We start from the raw sequence: 26,182 nt of genomic DNA on the forward strand, positions 1-26,182 counted from the left end.
CTCTAATGTGGGGGCAAGAGGGGAAGTACAAAAGTACTGATAGAGGTCCCTTGTTAGCAAGATGCCACCATTGATGGTGGCAGAAAATGCAGTAGTTTTTCATTCCTACTTCAGTCCAATAATCTAACAATCCTAAGAAAAATATCAACATTCAGTAGGAAGAAGGTGTTTATTAAACATTTCTGTTATTTTTATGAGAACTTGTAATATCTCTAAAATAGAACTGCCAAGTGGCAGTCTTTGAAGTTTTTAGGCAAAAATAGATTTGCCTCATTAATGATACAATTAAGGACAGGCCACCAATTCAGGAAAACCGGACTGGAGCAAAGTCGCCAGGAACAAAGAAAAGTTGCTTTGAAGAGCGGAGCCATATGCTAAACATAAACTAGTTGCTTCACATACCAGGAAACCGAGGATATAGGCAATATTATTAAAACTAAAACGTTTGCAGTAGAGAAAAAACATCAGAAGTTGGGGGAGGAATTTGCATCTATTCAGCAGGTGCGTGAGCTTTTATCAGCTTGGTTATTTACTTACTCTAAGTATGCAGAACCTTCTGGTTCTTAAACCAAAGTTACTATAAGAGACAAGAAAAAAAAAAGAAAAAAGAAATGAAGCAAACCACACTTACTGGAAGGTGTGTTCTGTGCTGAAGGGACAGCATAAGGAAAAGCAAGGAAAACCTCTCCCAATTAGTAATGTAACAGTTCATCACTCAGTTACAAGAAGAAAAACGTGAGGAAGTTTCCTTTACCTGCCCATTCTCCCAGCGACTGAAAGAAACCCTGAGGCAAAGCATTCCAAGTATGTGGGAAAATATATTTCAGAAATCGGATGCATTTTACCAGAGTACGGAAACAGATCAGAGCCCCAAAAACAGTGAGCAGCTGACGCTGGAACTCCTCCATGGCGAAGGCAAAGTCAGGGAGCTGGGATGAAACAGTCCCTATCTCCCTGAGAAATGCCTCCTAGTGCACTGCTAGTCTCCGAGCGCCGGCCTAGAAGTGAGGCGTCTAATCAAATCACGTGACTTTTTTTTTCTTCTTCTTCTCAAGGAGTGTCCGGAGTTTAGATTAGAATAACATCTGTACAATACACCCAAATTTGTAAGCTACTGAAAAAATCCACACTAAACAATGATTTCTGGTGCTTGCTTCTGAGGCAAGGTTTTGCTCCTTTTCTGGAAACTACCCAAGAACAAAAAGAAGAAAAATATTTTTATTGTCACTGTTTAAGATCCAGAGAGGCTAAAGACAGGTCTAAACCAAAACCCCGGATAAGAATACTCCAAACCTTGGGGTTAATACACATCAGCACGACGTATTACAGTGCTGAGAAGTTAAACTCCCTAGTCCAGATACTTCCAGGGCAAGTTCACACTGAACTTGTGCTAAGGCCAAAAAAAGGGATTTATCTTCAAATTTCAAGGGTAATAACAATAACTAATTCTTTCTATAGAGAGAAAGCAATATCATATAACTTTTCAAAGAGCTTTTCCAAAAGAGATTAATATCATTACACCAATTTTACAAAGGGGGAAGTTATGGCGTGAAGAGGTATAATAATATATTTAAAGAGGAATAGGACTTTCAACTCTTTTGAAAAAATTTGTTTGAACTAGTATTAATGAGGACAGGTACCAAAATCCTAAGGGGAAACAAACATTTACAAGAATGCTTACTGCAAGAAAAATAGTCTGAAATTAATGAAACTTAGAAAAAGAGTGAATTAAAAAAAAAAGATCAAAAGAGTTAACATATAGAAATTCTCAGGTAAGGCACAGAGACAACCTAAACTCTTCCCTGTAGTAATCTGAAAGATTTTTCATTCTTCAAAGATCAGTTTAAACCAGAGCAGAAAAATACTGCTGCTTATATATGCACTTAATATGAAGCAAGATAAAAGTAGTGTGTATGCTCTAATGATAGTCTTCTATCTTTAACACATGGGGCATCTTTAAAATTTAATCTCAACTTCTGACACCCAGTAACCTTCACCTGAAGAGAAGCAGCACATGTCACATGTCACCTTCAGCCAGAAAACCACAACACGCAGATGCACTGCAGAGAAAATGTCATGCCTGAGCCACAAGGAATGTAGCACTAAGTCTGTCTGTAACAAGATATAAAAACCAGTACTATTTAGCTTAACAAGAATTCAGTTTCTTCACACACAAGATTTCAGTATACTTACAAATTTCTATACCCTAGCAGCTCGTTTTACTCTGTAAGGTCAGTCAGAACATAAAAAAAAGGTCTGAATATTAAATTTCCCAAAGTATTTACAAACAATCACAAATTCTCTAGAGAATCATTTGCTATTCAGGGAATATTTTAGCTTTGGATAAGAGGCACTGTACTTTTCACATGCAACGAGGATGCTGAATACCTCCTTTAATTGAAAAGAAATCCCTTCTGTTTGACTATGGAGCCACAGCCCAAACTTCTGCAATTGTCAGCATCCTCTGCTGCATTTTTACCTCTGCCCATGCTCCCAAGCCACCCTGGCCATCTGCTTTTCCAGAGACTTTGGTCTTCCAATACTTCATGTGCCTAATATTCGCAAAACAGGCTGAGATACCAAAATAAATAAATAAATAAATGCTTACGAATGTGAGGTATTATTTCTTGAGCCCAGTCCAAGTTTTCCCCTGAGGTATTTATTGCTTCTCTTTCACAGGAATCATTTCAAGAACTTTACACATTGCACGGCTAGAAAGCTGCTTGTGATAGTTGCTGTATTTTTCTCTTAATTCCCTCCCACTACTGCTAGTCTGCTGCTAAGCAACCCCTATAATATTACAGTTTGTACAGATTAATATTCCTTTCCAAACTGATTACTGTTTAACTGGAACCTGTTTGCAGGGAACATGATTTTCAAAAGTCAATCCAATATTTTTAAAAGTAGGGCACTTATTAATGCCTAAATATGCATTCTGAAGGCTAATGCTTCTTTGTAACCATCTTTTCCTCCATTCAAAAAGAAAGGAAAATGAAGCTTTACACAGCAATTAAGTCATGCGATTTTACAATTAATTTAGTATTTGATTACGCTAACATGAAGTCTGTAGGAAACTAAGATCAGGACTATCAACAGATATTTCCTAAGATGAATCAGTTTTAAATTACTACTTTATTTGCTGAAAGACACAATTAGTCAACTAGAGGTTCTGGATGAAGTGGACATTTCAATCGTTGCTTAAATTCTAACACGAGAATTAGGTCCAAATGAGTCCATATAATCAGAGTTTCAACCAGCTAATTCAGAAGAATGAATATTTTCTCTGCAGATAAGGAGGAAGAATACTAAGGGATTGAAGTCAAGTTGCTCTTTGAAAGGAATGACAGGAAATTTTTTTCCTTCCTTGGCTCATTTTCACACTCGACATCAAGTTCACTTGAAAGCTCTTTTAGTTAGTACTGATTTTTGGTTATTTCTAAATTATCTGCTAAACCATTCTGAGTAATATTATCATAAAGACTGTCAGAATGAGGTCTGTATTTTAGCGAAGAAGTCCAAGCCAGAAGGGCTTCAGAAACATGATATGAACAACAAATTAAATCAAATCACTCCTACTAAAATACAGAATGAACAAAACTACTTCAACTATAGTAGAGAAGCTAATTATAGCATAAATGTGTTGTGTACACAGGTGCGCTTGAAAGCATTTTTCCTTGTCCATACCACAGAAATAAAAAGCAAGTTAAAAAACATACTTTGTATCTGTTTATTTATAAAAGGTATAGCAAAATCATAATCAATTAAAATGCATTTGGTAGTTGTTCCTTTGTAGGAACTACATCTTTCTTAATTAGTAGGTGCCATTAGGTTGTTCATTAGTATTGCAATCAAATCGCTTTGATAATCTTTTAGTAATTGATGAAAACTTTCTTATTGCCTTGTCCCACGACTGAGAGTTGAGGCTCAGTATTTAAGCTTTTGGAGGTAGAGGTGACTGGGAGAAAGAGGAGTCCTACAAAAGAATACTCAAACATACTGAAAGCTTTTTAAGTACATAGGACATATTTTAAAACCAAAGATCTCTCCAAAATATTTACAGGCCCTCACCCTCCCATCCCCCTAATAGTTAAAAAAAAATGAAAGTCACATCTCTTATCCAGCTCTGGGCAACTGGAAAATCCAGACTTTTGTTTCCATTTCTAGGATCTGCCACTTCTAATAATCTGCAATCACTCCTCCTTTTGCCATTCAAATCCACGGACAGCCCAGCAGTCCACCAGAACCCAGTCCTTCCTCTGAGGTTGGTCAGAGCTCTGACTTCTAGTGGCAAGAAGCAGAAGCAACCCCAAAATCTTCTTTTTCCTTAAGGAATGCAGCTTGTACAAACAGTAAAGAGCCAGGATATGGTTATGGAGACATCAGGGTATTACTGCTACAGGGCCAGATGCAAATCCATCAAAATCAGTGCAAGCATCTACTAACACTGACTACTGTCAATTGTAGATAGAAACTAATGATCAGTGGCTTAAATGCACATCACAAACAAGCAACCCGGTTTGAGGTTTTTAAAATTATGTAATATAATGTAGGTAGCATATCTGAGCTTGAACAACACGCCTAGTCTATAGAAGGGCTCTTGAAATCCAAACCTGGATTGCAAACAGCTTCCATTGTTCTCCTTCTGGGCTGAAGCAGCCACATCATCTCCCAGAGTCTAAAATTTCGGCATTCGGTTCCAAAAGAGGAATTGTTTCTAAAAGCATGAGACAAATGGGGTGTTTGAGCATCATAATGATGCAACTGTACCTATTTTCCCAAAGAGTTTTTAATGGTTTGTAGCAGGGAATAGATGGAAGCCACATGCTGACTTCTGTATCAGGTCTTGCCAATATGAAGACATTCACCTCAACAGATGTATGCCTATAAAATTATTCCAGTATAGCTAAGCTGATAAAAATCCTGTTTAAAAAAGGTAGCTCCTAGTACTTCTCAAAACACAGTGGTTTCATTTTACAAGGTTTTACAAACTATGCAGATTTTAGAGAGGAGATGAATAGGAGGCATGAAACAGTGGTATACCTAAGTAGATCAGGAGTTTCTGTCCTTTCTCAGTAACAACAGAAGAAAGCAATGCTGTAAGAATGCTAAAAAAGAGAAGGAAATGCAGCAACACTATATGAAATCTTTTTGCATACATGATTGTACTGTGAAATCACTGCCACAGGAGGCCATGAAACCAAGAACTTCAGTCTGCTGGAAACTGGTTATTCCAGTGAAGCTTCTGGTATGAGCTACTCACATGCTTCTTAGATTTTATCCAGTCTGGCTGTTCATACATTATGCACAGAATAACACTTTTCAGGTTTTGCTGTATTTTAACCCAACTCAGACAAAACAAGTCATGACATGCACCCAGTTCCATGTCAAAGTCTTCCAAAATCTCATTCTTCTTTTAATTTATTAAGGGGGGAAAAAAAAAAAAATCTTGGCTCATGCCTGCCTGGAATTAAAAACTCCAGCAAGATGAATTACTCTGCTGTCCTCCAGCAATGCAATGTTTCTAGGGTGCTTTCAAAGACTAATGCTTTATCCTCAGGGATGCAGGTACGTATCAATCAGCTGTATCTGCAGCAAAGGAAATAAAGCTACAGCACAGTACCACTATTGTCCCCAAAATAACCCAGCCCACCAGATTTCAGATCTTGTTTTTTAACCATGAGATTAGCCTTGCCCACTGTAGCAACCCCTTGGGCTTGTAATGGCTCCTTGTTCTGAATTCAGCACATAAAATAGTGCCAGATCAGCTTTCACTACATATATAAGACACAACAGGGCACTGACCCTTTTTCCTCAACAAAACACAACAGTCAGTCTTCCACACACCAGTCACTTCCCCTCTTGTAATTTGTACATCGTAGTGTAATTTCTGTGCAGTATTAAAAGAATAATTATAGACAAAACGTCAGAGGAGGGGACTGATATCAAAAGGTGAATGTACCTGAACAGAAATAAATTTACCTTTGTTATCTCTCCTAACTACCCGTATGGTACTGGCTCAGACAAAAAAACAAAACAAACAAAAAAACTTTTTAAACATTAAAATGCCTCTCTGTCTCTTTCTTCCTTTGATATTGCAGCAAAGTTATAAGGATCCACTTACAACAACAGTGACAATTGCAGCAGAAGACCATGACGTTACTGAGGATACCAAAAGGATTGAGAGAATGACTACCCAATACATACAACACACACGAGGCCATATCCCGTGTTCTTCAGTCAAAACATACACAGGGAACAATCTCAGTGCAGCTCCTCTTTCACCTATGCAGTCTACAGTCACTTGCACACAGGCAAATGTGTATGTGAAATCATTCCGAGTCACTAGCGTCTTTCATCCCTTCACTGATATCAAAGACCACATATGGTATAAGGCAATGACGAATCAAGCCTCATGATCTTTACAGAGAGTTTTGCCTCAAAGAGTACCGACAGAAACAGAACTATTTTGTTGAGTATAAATAGCTCCAAAGTCTAGAAGAATAAAGAAATTCACAACTTGAGAATTGCTCATGGCATTCTTTCCTGTAAATCAGCTTGTGGTGTAAAAACAGCTAAAATGAAACTTGTCCACAGGTAAAAAAACCACAGTGTGTAAAAATATTTCTGAATTGATGTGTTCACATCTATGGCAACTGAGGTAGATTTTTTTTCTTGCTTCAAATATGTTCCAGCATACACTTGTTTAAGTTCTCAGCAGCGCTAAACAAACTTGCATCTTCAGTCTTTTTCAAGGCAGGCATTTTTGCTAACTCTTTGACTCAAGAAGTGCATTCTCTTCATCTCCAGGTTGCTTAGGCTTGTTGCTTCCTCTTAAGGTTAAAAATGAGTATCTCAGTCCTCCTGCCATACTAAAGAAAAGAGAATTAACACAGATGTCAGATACACCTGCTATAGTATACCCATGGTCATTTCATGGGTACGTAACTTCCCTTCCAAAGGATCAAGGAATGCCAGCCAGCATAAATTAGAGCGTCTCAGAGCTGTGTAGATGTAAGCCATCTGAGAAACTAGCCCTGAGTGCACCACGATCGATAACCAGTTGCTCCAATGGATTCATACGAGCAGATGCAACAGTTCATCCAAACACAAAATACAACAGTTCAGAAGTAATAACTCGTATGGAAGAGCATAATTCATTGAATCAGTGTTCTCACTTCCCACACCACTTGGCTTTTCCTAGGAAGCCTCTGAGTTGAGAACTAATCAGATCCAACACTGCTAATAAAAAAAAATTCAAAAAAAAAAAAAAAAAAAAAAAAGGATGAACTCACAGCCCCAAATAGTACATCCACAGGCATAATTCCATAGTTAAGATCCTACCAGGATAGGACTCAATATATGTAAACAGACATGAAAAGCATAACTAATTGTAATGAATTTTACATCCTGAGGCAGTATACAGTGCCTCCTCAGGCTAAGAGTTTCAAAACTGCAACAGCCAAATGGGCCAAATTAAACAAAAGATAAAACTATATCTCACTGAGAAATCTTCAGCTTTAACAAATAAAGGCCAAGTTTGAGTTCCACTCACCAAATATTAAGCCCTATAAAGTTTAGCACAGAGAATATGTAATCTCCGCCAACCAACATTCCAATGTAAGCAATGGATATATTCTGAAAAGAAAGCAAAAAGTCATGCAGTTATTAAAGTCAGTTTTCATCTCCAAGAATATAAATGATACCAATTAATTCACTTTTCTAAGCAAACAGCTATACTCAGTTGTTGGCCTCTCTAAAATTAGCATTTGAATTAGTTTCATGGCATGTCAACTTAGTGGGTAATGCAACAGCAAAATAAAATCAATGTGTTTTCTAAACATGAGCAAGGCACTGAGAGTTACTTTTTGAAGAAACAAAGAAAAAAATTAGCTATTTGGCATTAGGCACAAAAGGAACTAAGGCCACCTTCTGAAAATGTATTTCTTTTCAAGACTTTGGAAAACTCATTTCAAATCCCATTTCCTAAAAGCAGGCTTTGGTTTCTCCAAGCATAAAAGAGTGTGTTGTAAAGTTATAATAAAAGCTCTTTATTGCTGCTCTAAAAGGGTCACCTCCTTGCTTTGACACCTAAAAGTGCAGGGAAAGCACTTGGCTCAAGTTCAATGCCGGCACAGTTTTGAGTCAAAGGGTTGTTTTCTTTTTTTTTTTCCCCCCTGCCATCAAGTTTCAGAAAATGAAAATTGCCCCCTATAGACAGACTGAAAGCTATAGAACTGCGTGCTCATTTTACCAACACTTTGACTTCATATGTTTTAGCAGCTAGAAATGGTCAATGACATAATTTCTTTGGGGACTACTGAGTCATAAAGTGCTTCTCAACTTTAAAGCAATCCAAAACTTCTCAAAAAGTAATTATTGTTCAGAAAAATAGAAATAGCATTGCTCTATCTTAATGGTTCAATGCAGACACACAAAATTTAAAAGAACACCTTCAGGTGTTCTGCCACAGAAGAAAGGCTACTACATCAATCTTGCTAGCTTGCAAAGAGACAACTGTGAAGAGAGAACTGCTGTCTTACTTCTGCAGGTTTTGCCATGTGGAGGTACTGCTTTCCTGTCATCTACGCAAGGGAGCACCCTGAGGACTCTTATTCCTGTACCTGAGCTAGTCTGGATGACACAACTGTCAGCATCCACAGCAGCAAAAGATAAATCTTTCAGTAAAATGCTTCCAGCTCTGTGCTTCTCCCCAGACTGGCCTACAAAAAGGTGCTTGTGCAGTCAGTGATCCTCCCAGCTTGGAAGCTCTGGCCTCATCAACACAAAGGAAGTTGCACTGGTTTTACTTTAAGTTGGGCTACAGAAAACAGACTGCGAGGGCAATAGCTTCAGTTTTTAACAGAGGCTTGTTTTACTGTTCATCAAATTGACCAGAATTGATATAAATGAAAATGAAATAGTACATTCAGCTAAAATGCAAGTTCCCACACAGAGGCAGAAGCAAGTTACCACAAAGCAATAAACTTCCTACTACAGTTTAGCCATTATTTAGTATTGATTAATGCCCTCTTGATCAGCAGCAATGAAAATAAGTTTAGGCCACAGTGAAAGAGGGTTAATCTGCATCAGTTTGCCATGCATTTGCCTAGGCTAACTCAGTTAACTGACAGTAACTTGTTAAAGAAGGTGACAGTATGATAGAGATAAATGTGGTTGAATGTACAAGTTTAATTAAACTCGTACAAGTGCCTCTTGCAGGAAAAAGCAAACAAACAGAAAAACCCTAACAGTCTCATTTCTTTCTAGAGTACACCTGAGTTTCAAAGAGAAGAAAACAAAATCATTTTGTAGTGTAGATCTTCACAGTGCAAAACGCAACTATGGCATAAGCAGTGTCACAGGATCAGCCCTCCTTTTGAGTTTCCAGCTCAAAACATAGTCAGGATGCTTGCTGAGGCCATGCTTTTTCCTGCCCATTTCAGTGTTCTTCTTCCACTCTGTAACTTACCTTGATGGCACCAACCACTGTTGTTGTAAGTGCAGAATTGTAATGACTGCATAGGACAGTAGAATACATCAGGAGAAACCTAAAGTAAAGCAACACATTTTTGAAGTTCCTCCCATAGGAGCTAACAAGTTTATAAGCACTTTGAAATAATCAACATTTTTCAGGATCAATGTTTTACTGGGATCTTCAATCCTACCTGTTCCAAACCCTAAAAAAAAAAGATATTGTGGACCTGTATTTCAAGTCAGTGATGTGCATGTACAGATTATTTAAAACACAGCCTAAAAAGAAAGTCTTTCTGTATGTTGCTAGAGCTCTAGCAGAGAGTTATCTGTGTTCTCTGTACTTCTTTAATCACTGCTAGCAATAGAAACATCCACATTTGAAGATAGTTTGACCCCTTGGTTGATAACATGTGAAAGAGAATAGAATAGGAACCGGTTCACTTTTCTATTCTTCTTTTGGCACTGCAGTGCCAACAGGAACAAAGCATTGTTTCATTACTTATGTCCCCCATACTATTCCAGGTACTTTAAAGAACAAATACATTGGAACAGTTCCTACACTAACAGCCTTACACTCTTTCAACTGCAAAGAAAGTCAGATGATCAGAAGAGACAGCTAGCAGAGACAGACACATTGAATACAGAAGGTGAAAAGCTAAATGTCACATTGTCCTCACAAGTACCGTGATCAACAACACAGATAGAGTGGAACAGTTACTTATATTACTAGAAATCATTAAAAGGCAAGACAGAAGCCTGGGAGAAAAATACACTTTCTTTGAATTCCCACACAACTTGTCAGTAAGTCTTACATTTGAGATTTGAAATACGATCATTGAAACTTCTTACTTGATCATTGTGTGTCTTACCCCAAAAAACAAGAAAGAAGAAATTGAAAGATGAACAAAAAATTTGTCCAGTGCTGGAAATCAGTTGCCTATTAAAAAACAATAGAAAGAATTATATGCTATATAATGAACTGTACAAAGAGAATACATAGCTAAAGTGAAAGTGTGCAAAATTACAAAAGAGATGAGAGTCTTATTAGAATTATATTACTACTAGAAACAGTTTGATGCATTTAGCTTCAGAAACAACAGGATAACAGCACCCATGATACCTAGACACATTTTTAAGTTGTCTCAGGTATAGCAGGACAGATGTAAAACTGCACACTGCAAGCAGTGAATACAAATATGTATTTTATATGGGATTTGTGCCTTTTATTTATTGATGGAGATATCAACACTGCAATTAATATTTTATTACAAATAGTCATGACATGAGAAGAGATAAAAGCAAACAAAAAGAAACAGGGTGAGTGCTAAGGCTGTTGGTCCATGCTGAGCTGCAGCTAGCTCAGCCTCCAGCACCTGAGCTATTAGACCTGGTGTACTCTGGGCAGCCCTGACCTGCTCACTCCGCTAGAGCTGCGCTGGCGTGCGGCAACAAACTGCCAAGTGTTACAGAGAGACACTGTGGGGCTTCATTTCTCTTCCATTACTCATGCTTTCCTGTCCTCCTAGCCAGCCAGCTGGCAAAGGACAAGTGAAAAACTGGGATGCTCACAACCGCAGCCTTTACGAGATGTAGTAGTAGTAGCTACTGCTCCAGAACTAGCTAGAGGAGCAGCCACAATCTTCCCATCGCATAGACAGGCTACACATATTTTTTGACTGGAACATGCTGTGCATTGTCTGTGATGGATTTAAGGCAAAAAGCTCTCCTAGGCTAGAAGCAAACCAACTCCTGTGGCCTGAAAATTTGCTAAATACAGCTGTTATCTAAAATTATTTGTTTACTATTCATCAGCATTTTTCTGTTTTCTCCTTTTTTTCCTGTGATTGAATCAATATACGTCACATCGACACCAGTCATCCATATCATGTAATTGGACTTCTTGATATTAAGCAAGCGAGCCCATACACGTACACAACAGGCACTATGCATTTCTTTGATATTTATTTATTCTTTCTTTTCAAGTAATTGAGCATTAAATTGTTTATGCCAAATCAACAGGTGGGCACAATGCAATCTTTATTTTTTCCCACAGAATAAACCTAGCGACAAAGTAAACTTCCTTGTCCAGTCTTCCCAAAATGCCTCCAATCCTGTTTGGTGGGAAAGCAGTTGAAACCTTACGACCATATAAACTCGGCCTACGCCGAGTCCCAGCAAGGGCATCAGCTGCATTGTCCTAAGCTGGCACAAGGTCATACTGGACTGACGTCACAGGAAGGCATTTCCCATACATAAAGCACATTTTTTCAGGGACTGATGATTTTTTCCAGGTAAAATAGACTTTTAAGAACACAACAACAAAGCATAACGCGAATTGAGGGCACAACAACATACAGCAAAGGACACTGGAATGATTCATGACACCTACAAGCTCTGCAGTGATTTTCAGCAGCAAATATCAAGTATTTCAAAGGAAGAATAAAAATCATTAGCCTCATTTTAGAGATAAGAAAAAGGTGACTCGGCAAGTCTGTGAGGGGCCAGCAAAAGAACACAAATCTCCTGGTCTGATACTTTATCTGCCAGAATATACTACTTACACTATTATACCTTACTATGATTACCTATGGAGGGTCATGTGGCAGTTGTACGAGAACATGAAATGTAGGTTACTAAACTAGACCAAGACTAAATAGGAATCTCTTCTGTGTATCAGAATGAGAGCAGGACTGCAAACTGCCTGTTTTTTGGTATTTGTAGCCTCATTTTGGAGCATGTGGCAAATCTCATTGTGCAGCTGGATTCTCAACCACTCACTCTAGCTGAGAGTCCCCACTCATTTGTTGATTCTGCACCATGACTGATGTAAGGGCTATCACACAGCTCCAGCTTCTCCTTGGAGAAAAGAGTTACAGGTTCCTTCCTTTGGAGGGAAAGTCCAAGTCACATAATTACAGATAGTAGCCCCTAAGATGGAGGTAGGATTACCTCTTAAAAAAAAAAAAAAAAAAAAAAAAAAAAAAAAAACAAAAAAAAAACACAGACAACAACAACAACAAAAACCCAAAACAACTCAACAAAATACCACTATCAATCTGAGATATGAAATATTGCTCCTTACCTGTTGAAAGTCTCCAGTAGAAAAACTAATAATAACTGTTGGAACCACCATAAAACAAGCATTATAGAAAAGGACGCCATATTTTCCCAACTCCTGTATAAAAAAAAAAAAAAAAGACACGAAAGAGTGTTTGGAAATATGAGCCATCTGAGAGCAACAAACCAAACACGGCTCTGGCAATCCTTCTGACATTCTTGTCAGTGAGCCCGCAAAACATAATGCACTGCGATTTAAGAGACAAGCTCGCGACAATTGGGTTCAGTGTTTAACACTGAACCGTGCTTCCTTTTCAGTCACTCTGTCTGCATGCTCAGCACATTATTACTGCTCTGCTCTGCTTTCACAAATTTCTATACAGCAGCAGCGAGTCAGAAACTTCCCAAGGCACAGGTCCAGAACTGCTCTGCATTAGACCGCAGCAGAGCCCGGCCAAGGGATTACCTGTTCTAAATACCTCATCTCCACCCCAAAAGCGTAGAGCAGGGGGGCGCTCCCTAGAGCCACTGGAGTGGGAAAAGGAATAAAGCCTGGCTCCTAAACGGAGCATCTGGAGTCACCGGGAACCGATGCCACTTCAAGCAGCTTGAAGGACTCTCTACGCCCTGTTGGTTAACTTGCTTGATGCAAAGGCAGAAGAGGATTAGGGGAGTGCAAAAGCAGCCTTCCCTTCCTCCAGATTCAGCCATGCAACTTAGCAAATCCCTGGGGCTCAGCTTTTCCTTTAAAATGAAAACCTCTATTTTCCAGAAACCTATGGGGCCATTAAGTATTGCTCATAAAGCAAAATACAGAGTCTGGATTCAGTGTGATTTCTGAGATTATTAAAAGATATATATTTTCACCGTACAGACTGACTCTCTAAAGTCAGTGACAAAACCTCGGTCCGAGACTGCTCTTTGCTACAGCTTGCTATGTTTTCTTGGCATTGTATTTGAAAAGCAGCCTGTTCAACATTTATTTAAATTATAATGGATCAAGGTACCATCTATTTCTTTGGCATATCAGTGTATGGTGTAGATTTGCTTTTAGACAGTCAATAAAGGTATCAGTTGTTGTGGCTGCGATGGTATTAATACTTGTTAACTCAAACTTGAGAGGTCACAATTCCTCATCTTAAGTTTATTTTGCATAAACCTCACTTAAAGTGTATTTCTGGTCAAAAAGTTGCACTTCTCAGATATATATCATGCTTAGAGGTAAATAATGTGCTTTTGTTTTGGGGATAGTATATATATCTATGTATATATATATAATGTGTGTGTATGTATGTGTGTGTATATATACACACTATATATATACACACATACACACACTATATATATATGTATTTTTAACAAAAGCAACAATTTAAAGCCACTATAACCTCTGCCTGAAAGACTCAGGAGAAAATAAAATACATTGTTCGCTAAGCCTAGCCCAAGATACTCATAAGACATTTTCCCCAGACTGTTCCATATTAATGATGTATATATCAAGTGAAATATGAAAGCAAATTAAACTATTCATTAGGTCATAGCAGTACATTCATAAAGTCATAAAATAGGTAACCATTGTTACCATATTTTCATAACGCTAAATTCAACCCAATCACTCCACAGTTACCTTTGGGTCAATTTTCTGCTTTGTGTAAACTCCATTTGCTGCTGTGAAGATATCATTTAGCAATACAAAGGTGTAGCCCTCCAGATTAAAAGCTAGATCAGACCTTGAAAATAAAAAATATACTGTAAATAAACAAACAGTATACAGTACATTTCACTACCTTGTTTACCTACAGAAGTATCACAGATGAGGAAAAGCAAATCCTGAGAACTCCAGCAAGTTACAGACTTTGCCTGAAGTCATCTTTGTATATCAAGACACTTCACATTTCTCCTTTCACATCAAAATAACAAACAAGTCATCAGAGACTTCCCAGAACTCAGTATGGTGACAAGAAAAGTCTGATTCTCATTTGGTGAAAGTTTTCATCTGTCTCAATCCTGACAACTTGTCCAGTTATTACTGAATGTATTTATCTATTTCTTTTAACACAAGAAGTAGGAAATAAAAATCTGACTACTTGTTTTTCATAGTCAGACCAGACATATTGTCATCTTTTCTGTTTTGACTAGTTACCTCATGGACATAGGGTAATTTATTTAATAGGAAGTGGCTCTATCCAAGTCACATCACATGGAAATTATTTACCTTTGCACATAGCAAAGCCAAAAAATGTAAAAACAACATTACATTTCCATTTAAGCAAATGAATTCTCAAATAGAAAAAACAGAAGAGACTAACAGATAAGTATTTTGTGAACTTATCTCATATTTGAACTTTTTCAAGGTGATAATGAAGCAGACATTGCCTAACTCGAAACAGTATCTGACAACTAAAAGATCACTCTTTCTACCCAGAACAAGAATATTTTTTTCTAAGATTAAAATATACTGATACTATGAAAGGAAAGCAGTAGTTCTCACACCGTTTTGACTTGCTTCATTTATATCTCTGCAAACATGGAATATCGGGGTGGGGGTGGGGGAAGCAGCCCCCAAATATTTCCAGCTGGGGTTTGATTTTTTTCCTCTTCGTGTACCTGTATCTCCCAGTGATGTGCGTAAACAGGTTTTCCAAATCAGCTTCACCCAGAGTAACCGAACTCAGTTTAGGGCCACTTGGCCCTTAGCAAGGAAGAAAACCCTCCTGCCATCATACTTCGTAGAAACAAATGAAAGCCTTACCCAGCTGCTATGAAGGCCCCGAGAATGATAGCAAATACGCTGACTATAATACTTAGTGGATATCGTTTCCTGTAGACGAAAATTGGACAGTTCATATTTTTGTTATTAAAAAAGGAGATTAAATGGTGGTCTGCTTGAAAAGTTTCAATGCAATCAGTAATCACAGAACATTTAATGGAAGGACACAGCCTTGATAGCCTTACAGAAGCGACATTATTGACTACGGGAAGCTCTGTCTCTTTCACAGTGTCAGACTTTGGCCCTGAGAACAGAGACTGATAAAGCGCCACAAACATGCTGCTATGAGATAATTCTCAGAATAAAGATTAAAGGTTTAAAATGTGAGTGCTGGAACAAATTGTCACCTACCCTATATTAGTACTCATAACAGACATATTTCAGTGTCTTCCAGTAATTCAATAAAGGAAAACCACTACACATCTCTTGGGTGGTTTGTCATCTCATCCTTTCCTGGGGAAGATGCTATATAGCACAGCATCTGGGGTATTTCTAAAACATACACTTATTTTGAAGTCAAATTGAAACCCTGCGCTTGGAGTGGAAAGCATTGACATTTATGATGCTCTTCAGTATGTCTACATTAGCCCTGCTACAAAGTAGGGCAAAGCATATCTTTGTATTGCTTCTTATACCTGCACTACTTTATTTAGAAATGTCATTAGCATTTTTATACCATACTGCAATGGTTCATACAGGCATTCTCCTGGTTCTTTAACAAGTTTATTCAATAGCTCTGGGCTGGCCTGAGAGAAAAAAAAATCCATCAAAAATGAGTGTGTACTGCTCTCAGAGAAATCCTGTGTATCAAAGGAGGACAGCTGTGGACCACTGTCTCAACAACAAAGCTATGGGCAGTCCTCAGACATACTAGGCTTGATCCTAATGAACCTTGAAGGTAACAACTCAAACCATGACTGCTTTTGAAATCCTGAGGTAAGCTGGTAGAGACTCTCCAGTGTCCTCTTGTTTCCAGCCCTGAGAAAATACACTGCGGCATTCTGCACGAGCATGGTATCCTGCTCTTAAACCTCTCTTAGGTTAGGAAGTTGTCTGCACTCATACACCACATTGCTGCAGCCCAGCTGAGAACTGAAGACAGCTTTGCTGAGAGATGTTTTCCTCCCTTGCTAGGGTGTCCTCAGGCCAACAGATGGAGACGGCAACTTCTGCTTTCCCTATGAGAACTTATACTCAGCAAAGAATCCAGGAACATCCTGGAATAAGAATCAAATTGACCATTTGCTGCTTCAAGCGAAAGGAGATGGCAATCTAATGGGCACTTTTCAGAAAGCTTTTCCTCTGACCATTGCCCTCATCTTGCTTGGGTTCAGCTTCAGCAAGCTGTTTTTCCCCTTGTGACCTATTTTTATCCAAGCACAAGCCATCTGGATAGAACTATGCTGGTAACAGAAACTATTGTATATTCATATATCTGTTCTTCCAAGCCATAGTACAACTGAAACTAATGATCCCAAGTGGCAATATTTTAAAATTTTATTTCTCGTAAAATATAAACTGATGTATTTATAATTAAAGATTTTTCTGAAGGAACCTAAGCACACTGTTAGATACCATTTTGCTTCATTAAATTGGCCCGTGTTAAGACCTTGACCCAGAAAGCTGCTCTGTATAAGCAGACTGCCATACTATCATCATTGGTTTGAGACATAAGGATCTGGCTGCTTGAAGCAGTTTGCAGCACAGGGGCCTCCAAGATTTAAAACAGCAAATGACAATGCCTAAAAGAAGACTGAGTCACATTCTGCTTACCTTATTACTGTGCAACAGTCAAGAGACTGATCTGTGTAAATGAGAGCAAGCACAATTTTTTTCCTATATTCACTAAAGTACATGCATTTGTACCTTCAAACAAAAAGCTATATAAAACCACTTTCTTTGCTTCTCTCTATCTGACAGTAAAAGTCAGTCATCAAATAACCTGATGAGATGCCACAAGCACACAATTTGATATGACCTAAAATAAAGGTATCTTAAAATGGAAAAAAAAATCACCCAAGTATGATGATTTCCAGCAGTAATGTAAGTGGAATGGTAAACTTCCTGAGCACTGTAAACATCGGCAAACTGTCAAAAAAAAAAAAAAAAAAAATCCAAGCACAGGGTCAGATTAATGGCACTTGTATGTTCTAATTCTTATCTAATTTTACTAAGCAGAGGATGAAAAGATTAGTCCAGCAATAAGCAACCAAAACAAATTCTCAGCCTCTTAGCATACATAAAAATGTCAGTCTGACACTAGAGGCAGATTAGATAAACAAATCATTGAAAATAATGAGATTTGCCAGTTTTTAAAACAACCATAACCGACTACCTCCTAAGAATTCCCTTTATATCAGAAAAAGGGAATACAAAGGCTATTTTCTGCCTATCAACGCCCCAGTGAAATAATTCTTTCTGCAGAAATCCTATGCAAAGTAACAAAGATCTTTATTGTAAACTTAAAGGACAAGCAATAAACCCGTCTCTGAAAACATATACCAGAAATAAAATACAAAGCAAATATACTTAGCAAACAAGTTGTACTTTAGAAAAATGTAAAATAAATCCACAAGAAGAAAATAAAGAGCATACATGAAAGGAGGGGCCAACTGCAACTATCAAACAAATGGCTACATTTGAACAACATATTGTTGGTCTGCTCAAAGTGATGCAGTTGGAAACCTTTTGGATCAATTTGAGAAAACACTTGCATCTGATACTTTGGAAATCTGACAGCATGGCCAGCTGGAAAAATTAATCCTCCATTACAAGATAACTATTAGTAACTGCATTAATATATGATACAAATCATAACATTGAGTTTAATTATATTACAACAAATTGACATTTTGAAATTACGCAGAGTTCATCTACACCTTCTAGACACTTCAAACAAGGGGGAAAATTCCATAATGTAAACAATCATCATATAACATAACAAAATGTTAATGATAGAAACACTGCAGCCATTCTTATTTTTTGTTACAAAAATCAGTTATGAATAGTAAATCTAACAATTATATTATAGGAGGAGATTCAGCATTTATATTTAAAATAATCTATTTTTTTATTTTAAAGTTACAGTTAGGGAAGAGGGGGAAGAAGAATGCATAAATTAAGAAGAGCCCATAAATTACACTTTTACAGGATTGAAAATATCTCCATATTCACATTGGCTAAAGCGCTACTTGGAACAATACTGCTGAACTCCTTTTATCTGCTTAAAAAGTCACTTCGGTGCGGTGATTTGTGAACGTGTAAGACAAAGATGTGCTGAACTAGGTGCCTCACATTGCTAGTCAGAGAAAATCCATTTGTTAGATAAAAAGCAATGAATTTTCTCTTCCAGCCTCTCAAAGTTATGAAGTATCGAAAACCTACAAAATTTGCAATTTTGATTTAGTTTACTATCAAATCCTCAGGAGCCTGTAATAACATAAAAGAAATTGCCCCAACGGTATTGCTGTAACCTCCAATACTGCTACAGCCATCATGCTTCTGCATTCCTCCTCCATGGAAAATTTGGTCATTCAATCAATTATAGCAGGGTCTCTATGAAATGCATATATTTACAGCGCAGTTACAGTGTGAGAGCGGCTTACAGGGAGGAGCCCACCAGCCCATCAGCAGTCTCTTTGCCCCTGGTAGAGCTACGCTGCCGCCACCACGCCACTGCACAGGACTTCTTCCATCACTCGGACTGTCCTCAATAACTTGTGCTAATATCACAGCATGAATATTTTACATATTCTACTTCCTTCCAAAGGGAAAAAAAAAAAGAAAAAAAAAAGAAAAAAAAAGAAAAAAGGGGGAAAAAAAGAAAAAAAAAGAAAAAAAGGAAAAAAAAAAGAAAAAAAAAGAAAAAAAAAAGAAAAAGGTCTTTCTTACAGCTTTCATCCCTCTGGTTAGCTCACCCAGGAAAAGCAGGGCACTTGGATAAGAGGGCAAAAGAAGCTGGAAAAAATGGAAAGCACTTCCTTCGCTGCACAATTTTGATTTTCTCTCAGTACAGGCCATGCTCAGCCCCCTCAACAGAAGCATATAACTTGTAAACAGATCAAATGTCTAGGTAAGAGTTTCATAGTAATACCAGGGGTTTAGACATACATCATTCACTGAAATGAATATGTGTCTAAGTCCTTATGCGATGCTTCTTTTTAGTTTTCACTTTGTACTCCCCCTCCCCAAAAAAGGGTGAAAGCCAAAGAGTCTACTTATAACTTCTATTTACTGTACCTGAGTCTGCCGGTACTTGATAATCCACTTATGTGGTTTCCAACATAAATCAGAGGCAGAGGAAACAACTGTGATAAAATTAAAAGCACAACTCAGATTAGATCTATGTTTTGAAGCACTGCTGAGAAACTTTATTTGATAGAATTTGACATCTGTAATATCAGATGTACTTTTAGCAGGAAGAAGGGGAGGTGTTAAAAGAAAAAAACAAACTATGGTGAAAACTGATCTGCAGCCCTTGTTCATGGGCCATTTATGACCCTATCTTCACTGATTCCAGTGCAACAACAGCAATTCACCTCTAATGAGACTTAGAGTCTATTTAGATTAAATTATATAGATTTTATTTTAATTACTATAACCCTCAGATTAATACCCTTTCTAATGTTTGGATTTAGGGTTAAAAGTAATATTAGTAACAGTAATAAAACAAGCAAGAGAACAGGGAGAGTAAAAGAATGAGTAAGATGCAAGTATGCTATGCTTCTCTGGGTACTCCACATATATTAGTATGCCTGGAAGAGATATCATTTTAAATCTAGCTAATGAATTACGCTATCCAAGATAGTCAAAAGGGCAGATAAATACTTAGGGCTAGATAAAGCTTTATCATTCCCAGCTTCTAGCATGACACTGACTTTCACAGGAATATATGGGCCCTAGCACAATACAGAGAAACGATAACAGAACTTCACAGCGTTAAGAAAACACCTAAGATGACAGGGATCCCCCGCAAGAGTCAGCTACAGTTCCAAGTAAGTACATCATCTTGCACTACACAAAAGCTACAGAAGATTAAAATCAGCCAAGGTAAGTAACAGGGACAAAGGTGGTGCGTGCATATATTCCCCTTCGATATCAGCCAGTGGAGCTGGCAGAAAGACAAAACACACCCTATACCCCAACGTGTGCGATAGCTGCGGCTGCGGTGCCTGGACGTCCTCAAGAGACACTGTGCTTGTTAGAGGCCGTGCTGTTTCAAAGCTTTGCGTGCTGGAAAAGCACTATGAGAAGTGGGCTGCTTTCTACCTACCTGAAAAAAAAATATGCCTTTTTTTTTTTTTTTAAACAGCAAAGAGGAGAGAAGGGAAAAGGAACAGCAACAAATATGCAGCCTAGAAGCATGAGCTTGCAACAACATAGTAATACACTGCCTCTTCTGCAGACTAAAATAGTATTCATATACAGGATGAAAACAGAGCTGATATTACATTCTCTTTCCTCTAAAATTCGTCTGCTGTAAAGGCAAAATTGCAATCACCTTCCCTTCATCTAGCACAACCTCAGAGATCGGTGAAATATTTACTCTGAAAGGGTCAAGAACTCCGAAACTTTTTCACCAAAATAAGCACTTTGCTGCTTTAAAACTCTAGTTGAAACCACTGAGGCCGTAAAGCAGTCTGGGAGTCAAAAGGGATGATAATGCCAGTGAACGCAGGACGTTGTAGTTATTTATTACGGTGAAAGGGTACTTTACAAAGTAAAGAAATCAAAAAGCAAAGCTGATTTACTCTGACTAGCCAGATCCTGCACTGCAAGCCATACGCAATTGCTGAATGCTGCAGGGCTGATTGCTCCCAGCATAACCTGTAAATTCTTTCAAAGGATAGATATTATTAGGAAAAACAAAATGGGTACCACATTTTTTAATGTCTTTGTATACAGGTTAGGGTAAAGTCTCCAGTAGGAAGTGTAACAGGATTAGGTAGGATGTGCGGGGGAAATCTCTCAGGGCTTGGACAAGTGGTGGGTTTTTTTGTTTGTTTGTTTTAAGTGTGGAATTCAAAACTACCAACTGGGACAACTTCCTCATTCATATTAAGGGGAAGGGAGGAAAAAAAAAAAAAAGATTTGCCCATGCTTATTATTGACAATTACAAGACTACTACAAGCAGAGATCCCAGGAACTTCAACATGCATTAAAAATATACAGCATTCACCGAATCAGGCACCTAGGCTGTGACCTGCTCATAGTAAAACTCACACTGATAGTAAAAAAAGATTCTGCAGTGAAGATTCTGGCCTGAAATGCTGGGAAACCTGAGCTCTGCAGCAGAGCTGGGAGCTAACTCCCTCCATATCCTGGAGCAAAACACTGGCCAATATCCTGCAACAAGACAGACAAATGCAGGCTTATGCACCACAGCAAACCTTCAGTAACATCGCACAGGGATGCAAAGATCTACTTACATGCAGGAACAGGGCAGCAGTCAATTCAGACCTGTCTCCAGTCTGAGATACTAAAAAATCCTCTCTCATACTCTCTCAGTCCTGCCCAGTTAGACCGTACATGCTTAGCAACAAGGGTTGTTTCTGCCTATATGCAATGTAAAGCAACTAACATACTAGAATCCTGATTTTGGTTTGGATGTCCTTGCAGACAGTAATATCCACATAGAATACCTTTCTCTCTATAAAATGCAGCTAGCCCCTACCTGCAGTGTTTTCAGTAGGCATTATTTTAGCCCCTTCTATGGAGCCGAAACATGGAGCCTTAGGATTTTAGTCACTGATTTATTCTTTTTCTATTGGTTTTTCACAAGGCCCATTCACATTTCCAAGCAGCACTTCTCTCTTCATCCTACGCATTTGACCAAAATTCTCTCTTAAACACAGATCTCACATCAGCCCCACAGGGAGCTGTACAAATGCTGAAAAATACTTCCGCCATCTGAAAAAGTTCATCCTGCTACGTGAAAATAGTCTCTAAAGCATCTTTTTCCATGTACTACATAACCAAGTGATACTAGATTTCTCTACAGGCAGATGGCAAGAATATTACAGTGAAATTAAAATGATTCAATCCAATATGGAAATGAAACAAAGATATAGACAATCACACTTGATAAACAAATTATATTCTGTTTTTCTTTTATATCCTGTCTCCATTAGAAAAAAATTTAAAGGCCTGCAGAAAGAACACCGTCATAAGAGCTAACATTTTCTTATTAACATGAAGACCTAAGTAATCCTTACCTTTACAGGTATACTTTTGTCAAAATCAGGGAAATGAATAATCTTATTTAATTTTGACACATACAAGATAAGTATGGTGGCTGCCATCTAAACAAAAAGAAAAAAGAACTCATGTAAGAGCAAAATCCTAATGCATTGCTTCAAAGACAAAATCATTATGTTTCCGACAAATACTGGATATTACACGTTTCAAAGAATGACACAGCCTGCAATGAATAAACTGGGATAATCTTTTTGTCTTACCAATTTTGCCTGTTATTTATTTAAAAGTGCAATATAAATATGATATGTTTTACTGGCTTGAGAAAATAAGTGGCACCTTGTGAAACAACACAGGCTCATTAAGCAGCTGAGAAAATGAAACAGGACTCAACCCCAGAATAATCTTGCTATTTTCACACAGAGTGTTATGTCATGTCTGTGGAATCACTCTTGTGGCTTTTTCGGTAATGTGAGAGGGGGCCACTCATGGATCAGTCTGTTGGCAAGTGGGCAAAAAACAGACATACAATCAGAATGAAGGAGAGTATCTGAGCAAATACATGCCACCAGAGTTTAATGTTGGCCACGAAGAGGAAAAAATAGTTACGTTTTCCTTATATAAAAATACAATAACTGTAAATCTGCAAGGAGGGGGTAGAACAGTGCTCTAGAGACTATATCTAGAGATTAAATCATCTCATATGCTCTTTTCGAAGTGTTTAGGGAAATCTGGGAATGGGTCAGTGAAAAAGCATGGAAATGCCATTGAGTCTTAGGTTCTGTAAAGAAACAAGGCTGTATCATTGCCCTCGGTATGAAGTATTACCACAGTTTCCACTCTGCCTTCCACTCAAACATGAGCTTCCCAAGGACGTGTGGCTCCCTGAGTCATCCTAAAGTACACCCTGATATACCAAACCCTCTTTCTCTCCACCTTTCACAGCAAAGATAAGGAATTTTATTGCCTTCAACACCATACAGCAGATACCAGAACTGCAGCAACCTGTTTTCTCCTCTTCCTCCCTACTCATTACCATGTAACCTTGACAGAAAATAAATCTTTTCTTTTACATGTATTTGTCTGAACGATATTTACTTCAAGGCTCCAGCTTTCCTAGGCATCCCTTTGCAGAGTGACCCATTCTTTTTTTTATGGGCCATATGCACAAGTGTTTGAACCTTGGTTTTACAATGACGTCTACCAACAAAAATCTTACTTCTGTTGCAGCACTGTAAATTGCTTACAGGCAAATAAGGCGACACAGAACCAAAACTGCGTGCCAGTCCTAACAAAAAACTGCAATGGAATGGAATGAAGAAGATTTATGAGGAAATACATAGGCAGTCTGTCTACATACAGAGGCGCTGCCTCTTCATATATTTCACAAACGCTCAAGAATTCTCCCAAGACCTGTGCACTTCCTGGGAAGCTTGACAGTTTTGAAGGCCAGATTTCTCAATTATTGAATCCTACAAATGAAGATTAATGGCATTACCAGTCCTTTACGTGACTTTTCCTAGGCAATAGTTTTGACTTGAACTGAAGTTTCCTCCACCTCACTAAAACAAATCACTCTTCCTTATAGCGTGACTAATTCAGAAGAGTAGCAGTGTATTATAACAGGGATTTATCCTTCTAAAATATATCTCTATGCTAAATGAATTTAATTTACAACACAATCAACAAACTTAGTATGCTTTATTTGGGAACATACCTGTCCAATTCCAAGAAATATTGGTGATGGGAAGCTGAAAAATATAAACAGACATTTAATACAGAGGAAAAAAAAAAAAAAAAAAAAAAAAAAAGACAAGCTCAAAATTAGCACCGAAGCACCAAAGTGAGCAACTGGACATATGGATGACTGGCCAGAATTTCAGAAAAGCTGAGGAACTGCAACACTTACTAGAGTCCTAGTATTTTACTGTTGCAGCAAGATACAAGCCACATTAAAATAATACAGCATATACACTGTTGACCAATTTTAAGAGAGTCAACTGTTTCTGGTATATTTATAAGCAAAGGTTTCATACTTGGAGAACTGTAAAAAAGCATAATTTTTGAGAGGCCTCACATACATAAAATATCCTAAAACTGCACAATCAGTTAAATCTCTTGCACTTGTCTTCACTTGGAAGCTTGTCTTCACAGCTGGACCAGGTTAACAGTATGTTTTCATAAAAGGAAAGTACCTATGCAAATGCTGTAGAAACACTTACTCGCTCCTAAAAAGGCCAAACACCTACCTCACCCTTTCAGTTAGCTTCAGCTGTAAGCATGGATGCTCGAATGTTAAGAAAGTAAAAGCTTTAGCAGGACACTGGAAGAACCTGAGAGCCTCCAGGATGGCTTTTTTTCCTAAATCCGCATCAAGTTAAAACAACAATAAAGCTGTGGCAGTAAGTGCTAATTCTCTGTGTGCATACTGAGATACAAGCAAAGAAATTATTTAGTATGGATAACCAGTCGAGTTTAGAACCTCTCTGACCAAAAGCTTTAGATGTCGAGGAGCTCCCTGAACATGACAGTTGCTACCTTCCAGAAATCAGGTAGTGTTTTGCTGAACCGCGTTCTCGTGGATGGTCACACATGAACTTACATGCAGGGAATCTGAAATAAAAATATCTTTTATTCTCCTGTGCCTGTAAAAAGGAATGCCTTAAGAAGTTCCTGCCTTCTTGACAAACTGTAATTTTCCATTACCACAAACTCCTTGAGGCTGTGGCTCTGTATTGCAGAGGTCACCAAGAACTGCTAAAAGGCTGCTTGGTGTGCTGAGAACTGTACTTCTGAAGCGAGTGACACTGGAATGGGAACGTAGTATTAGCAAAAGAAAGAAACACTCCAAACCACGGCAGGAAGGTCATAAGGACACTGGAGCCATAACATAGATAAGGGGTTAGGAAAAGCCAGCAGAAAAAAGATTTCAGGAAATAGAGGTATTAGAAAAAAGAAGAGCAGAAAAAGCAGAGCTTCCATTTATAATCATGTTACACCTAACCTGTGTTTTAGCTTGTACTTATGCAACATATGGAGTTTTTATTCACCTATACCAGACAGTTGTTTCCACACTTTTTTGATTTGCAGATCCCTAAAACTTCCCAACAGTGTTGTAGGCTCTTTAGACAAAGTTTAGGCTTACTGATGGTCTTGCTTTCCTTGACTGTCTTTCACAGACATGGTAGACGTATGCCAGGGACTTACAGAGATTTGCGGATCATAAGATGAAAACCATTATAAAACAAAAACAAAACTTGCCTTATATATCATATTTAGGAGACAGCTGACAAAGAGTACTTACTTGTTCAAATAGCACTGAATATTAGAAAAGAGCAGCAAAGTTTGCTTTTGTTTGCCTTTTTGTTTTTCCCCTCCTTTTGTTAAGTACTAGGAACTCATAATGAACTAAAATGCAGCAAAACATAGGAAGCCTTAACTCAAGAACATAGCTTTAAAAATGCTGAGATCGCAGCTGCAGGGCTATGATTCCACAAGGGACTCCACATCAAGTCAATGACGTAGCACCTGTAGCGCTTTTATGATTGGAGAGGTTTTCTCGATTTCACTTTTCAGCTACCTTGAACAGAAAGGTTCTTGCAAGAAGATACCAAGATTGTCAGCATCAGCAGCACGAGCCAATACAGTTAGAAACTGCCAAGCTAAATGCTGGTCTCTGCTCTTCA

At 38.1% G+C, this 26,182-nt stretch overlaps 1 protein-coding gene across 3 annotated transcripts in view; it reads right to left on the reverse strand.

The window, feature by feature from the left end:
* The window catches only part of LOC112978782 (nucleotide sugar transporter SLC35D2), a 50,863-nt gene that overhangs the window by 23,127 nt on the left and 1,554 nt on the right, over positions 1-26,182 (reverse strand). For 2 of the 3 annotated variants that reach the window (XM_064500662.1, XM_064500661.1), the window contains exons 2-10: positions 24,214-24,247; positions 22,517-22,603; positions 19,541-19,608; positions 17,318-17,389; positions 15,284-15,352; positions 14,159-14,261; positions 12,557-12,649; positions 10,344-10,411; positions 9,470-9,548 (exon numbers count right to left, since the gene is read on the reverse strand). In XM_064500662.1, the coding sequence (XP_064356732.1) occupies positions 9,470-9,548; positions 10,344-10,411; positions 12,557-12,649; positions 14,159-14,261; positions 15,284-15,352; positions 17,318-17,389; positions 19,541-19,608; positions 22,517-22,603; positions 24,214-24,247 (673 nt within the window). The remainder of the gene's footprint in view (positions 1-9,469; positions 9,549-10,343; positions 10,412-12,556; positions 12,650-14,158; positions 14,262-15,283; positions 15,353-17,317; positions 17,390-19,540; positions 19,609-22,516; positions 22,604-24,213; positions 24,248-26,182) is intronic. The other variant, XM_064500664.1, reaches the window with a different exon arrangement.

Source organism: Dromaius novaehollandiae, chromosome W (genome assembly GCF_036370855.1).
Source record: "Dromaius novaehollandiae isolate bDroNov1 chromosome W, bDroNov1.hap1, whole genome shotgun sequence".
Classification (NCBI taxonomy): domain Eukaryota; kingdom Metazoa; phylum Chordata; class Aves; order Casuariiformes; family Dromaiidae; genus Dromaius; species Dromaius novaehollandiae.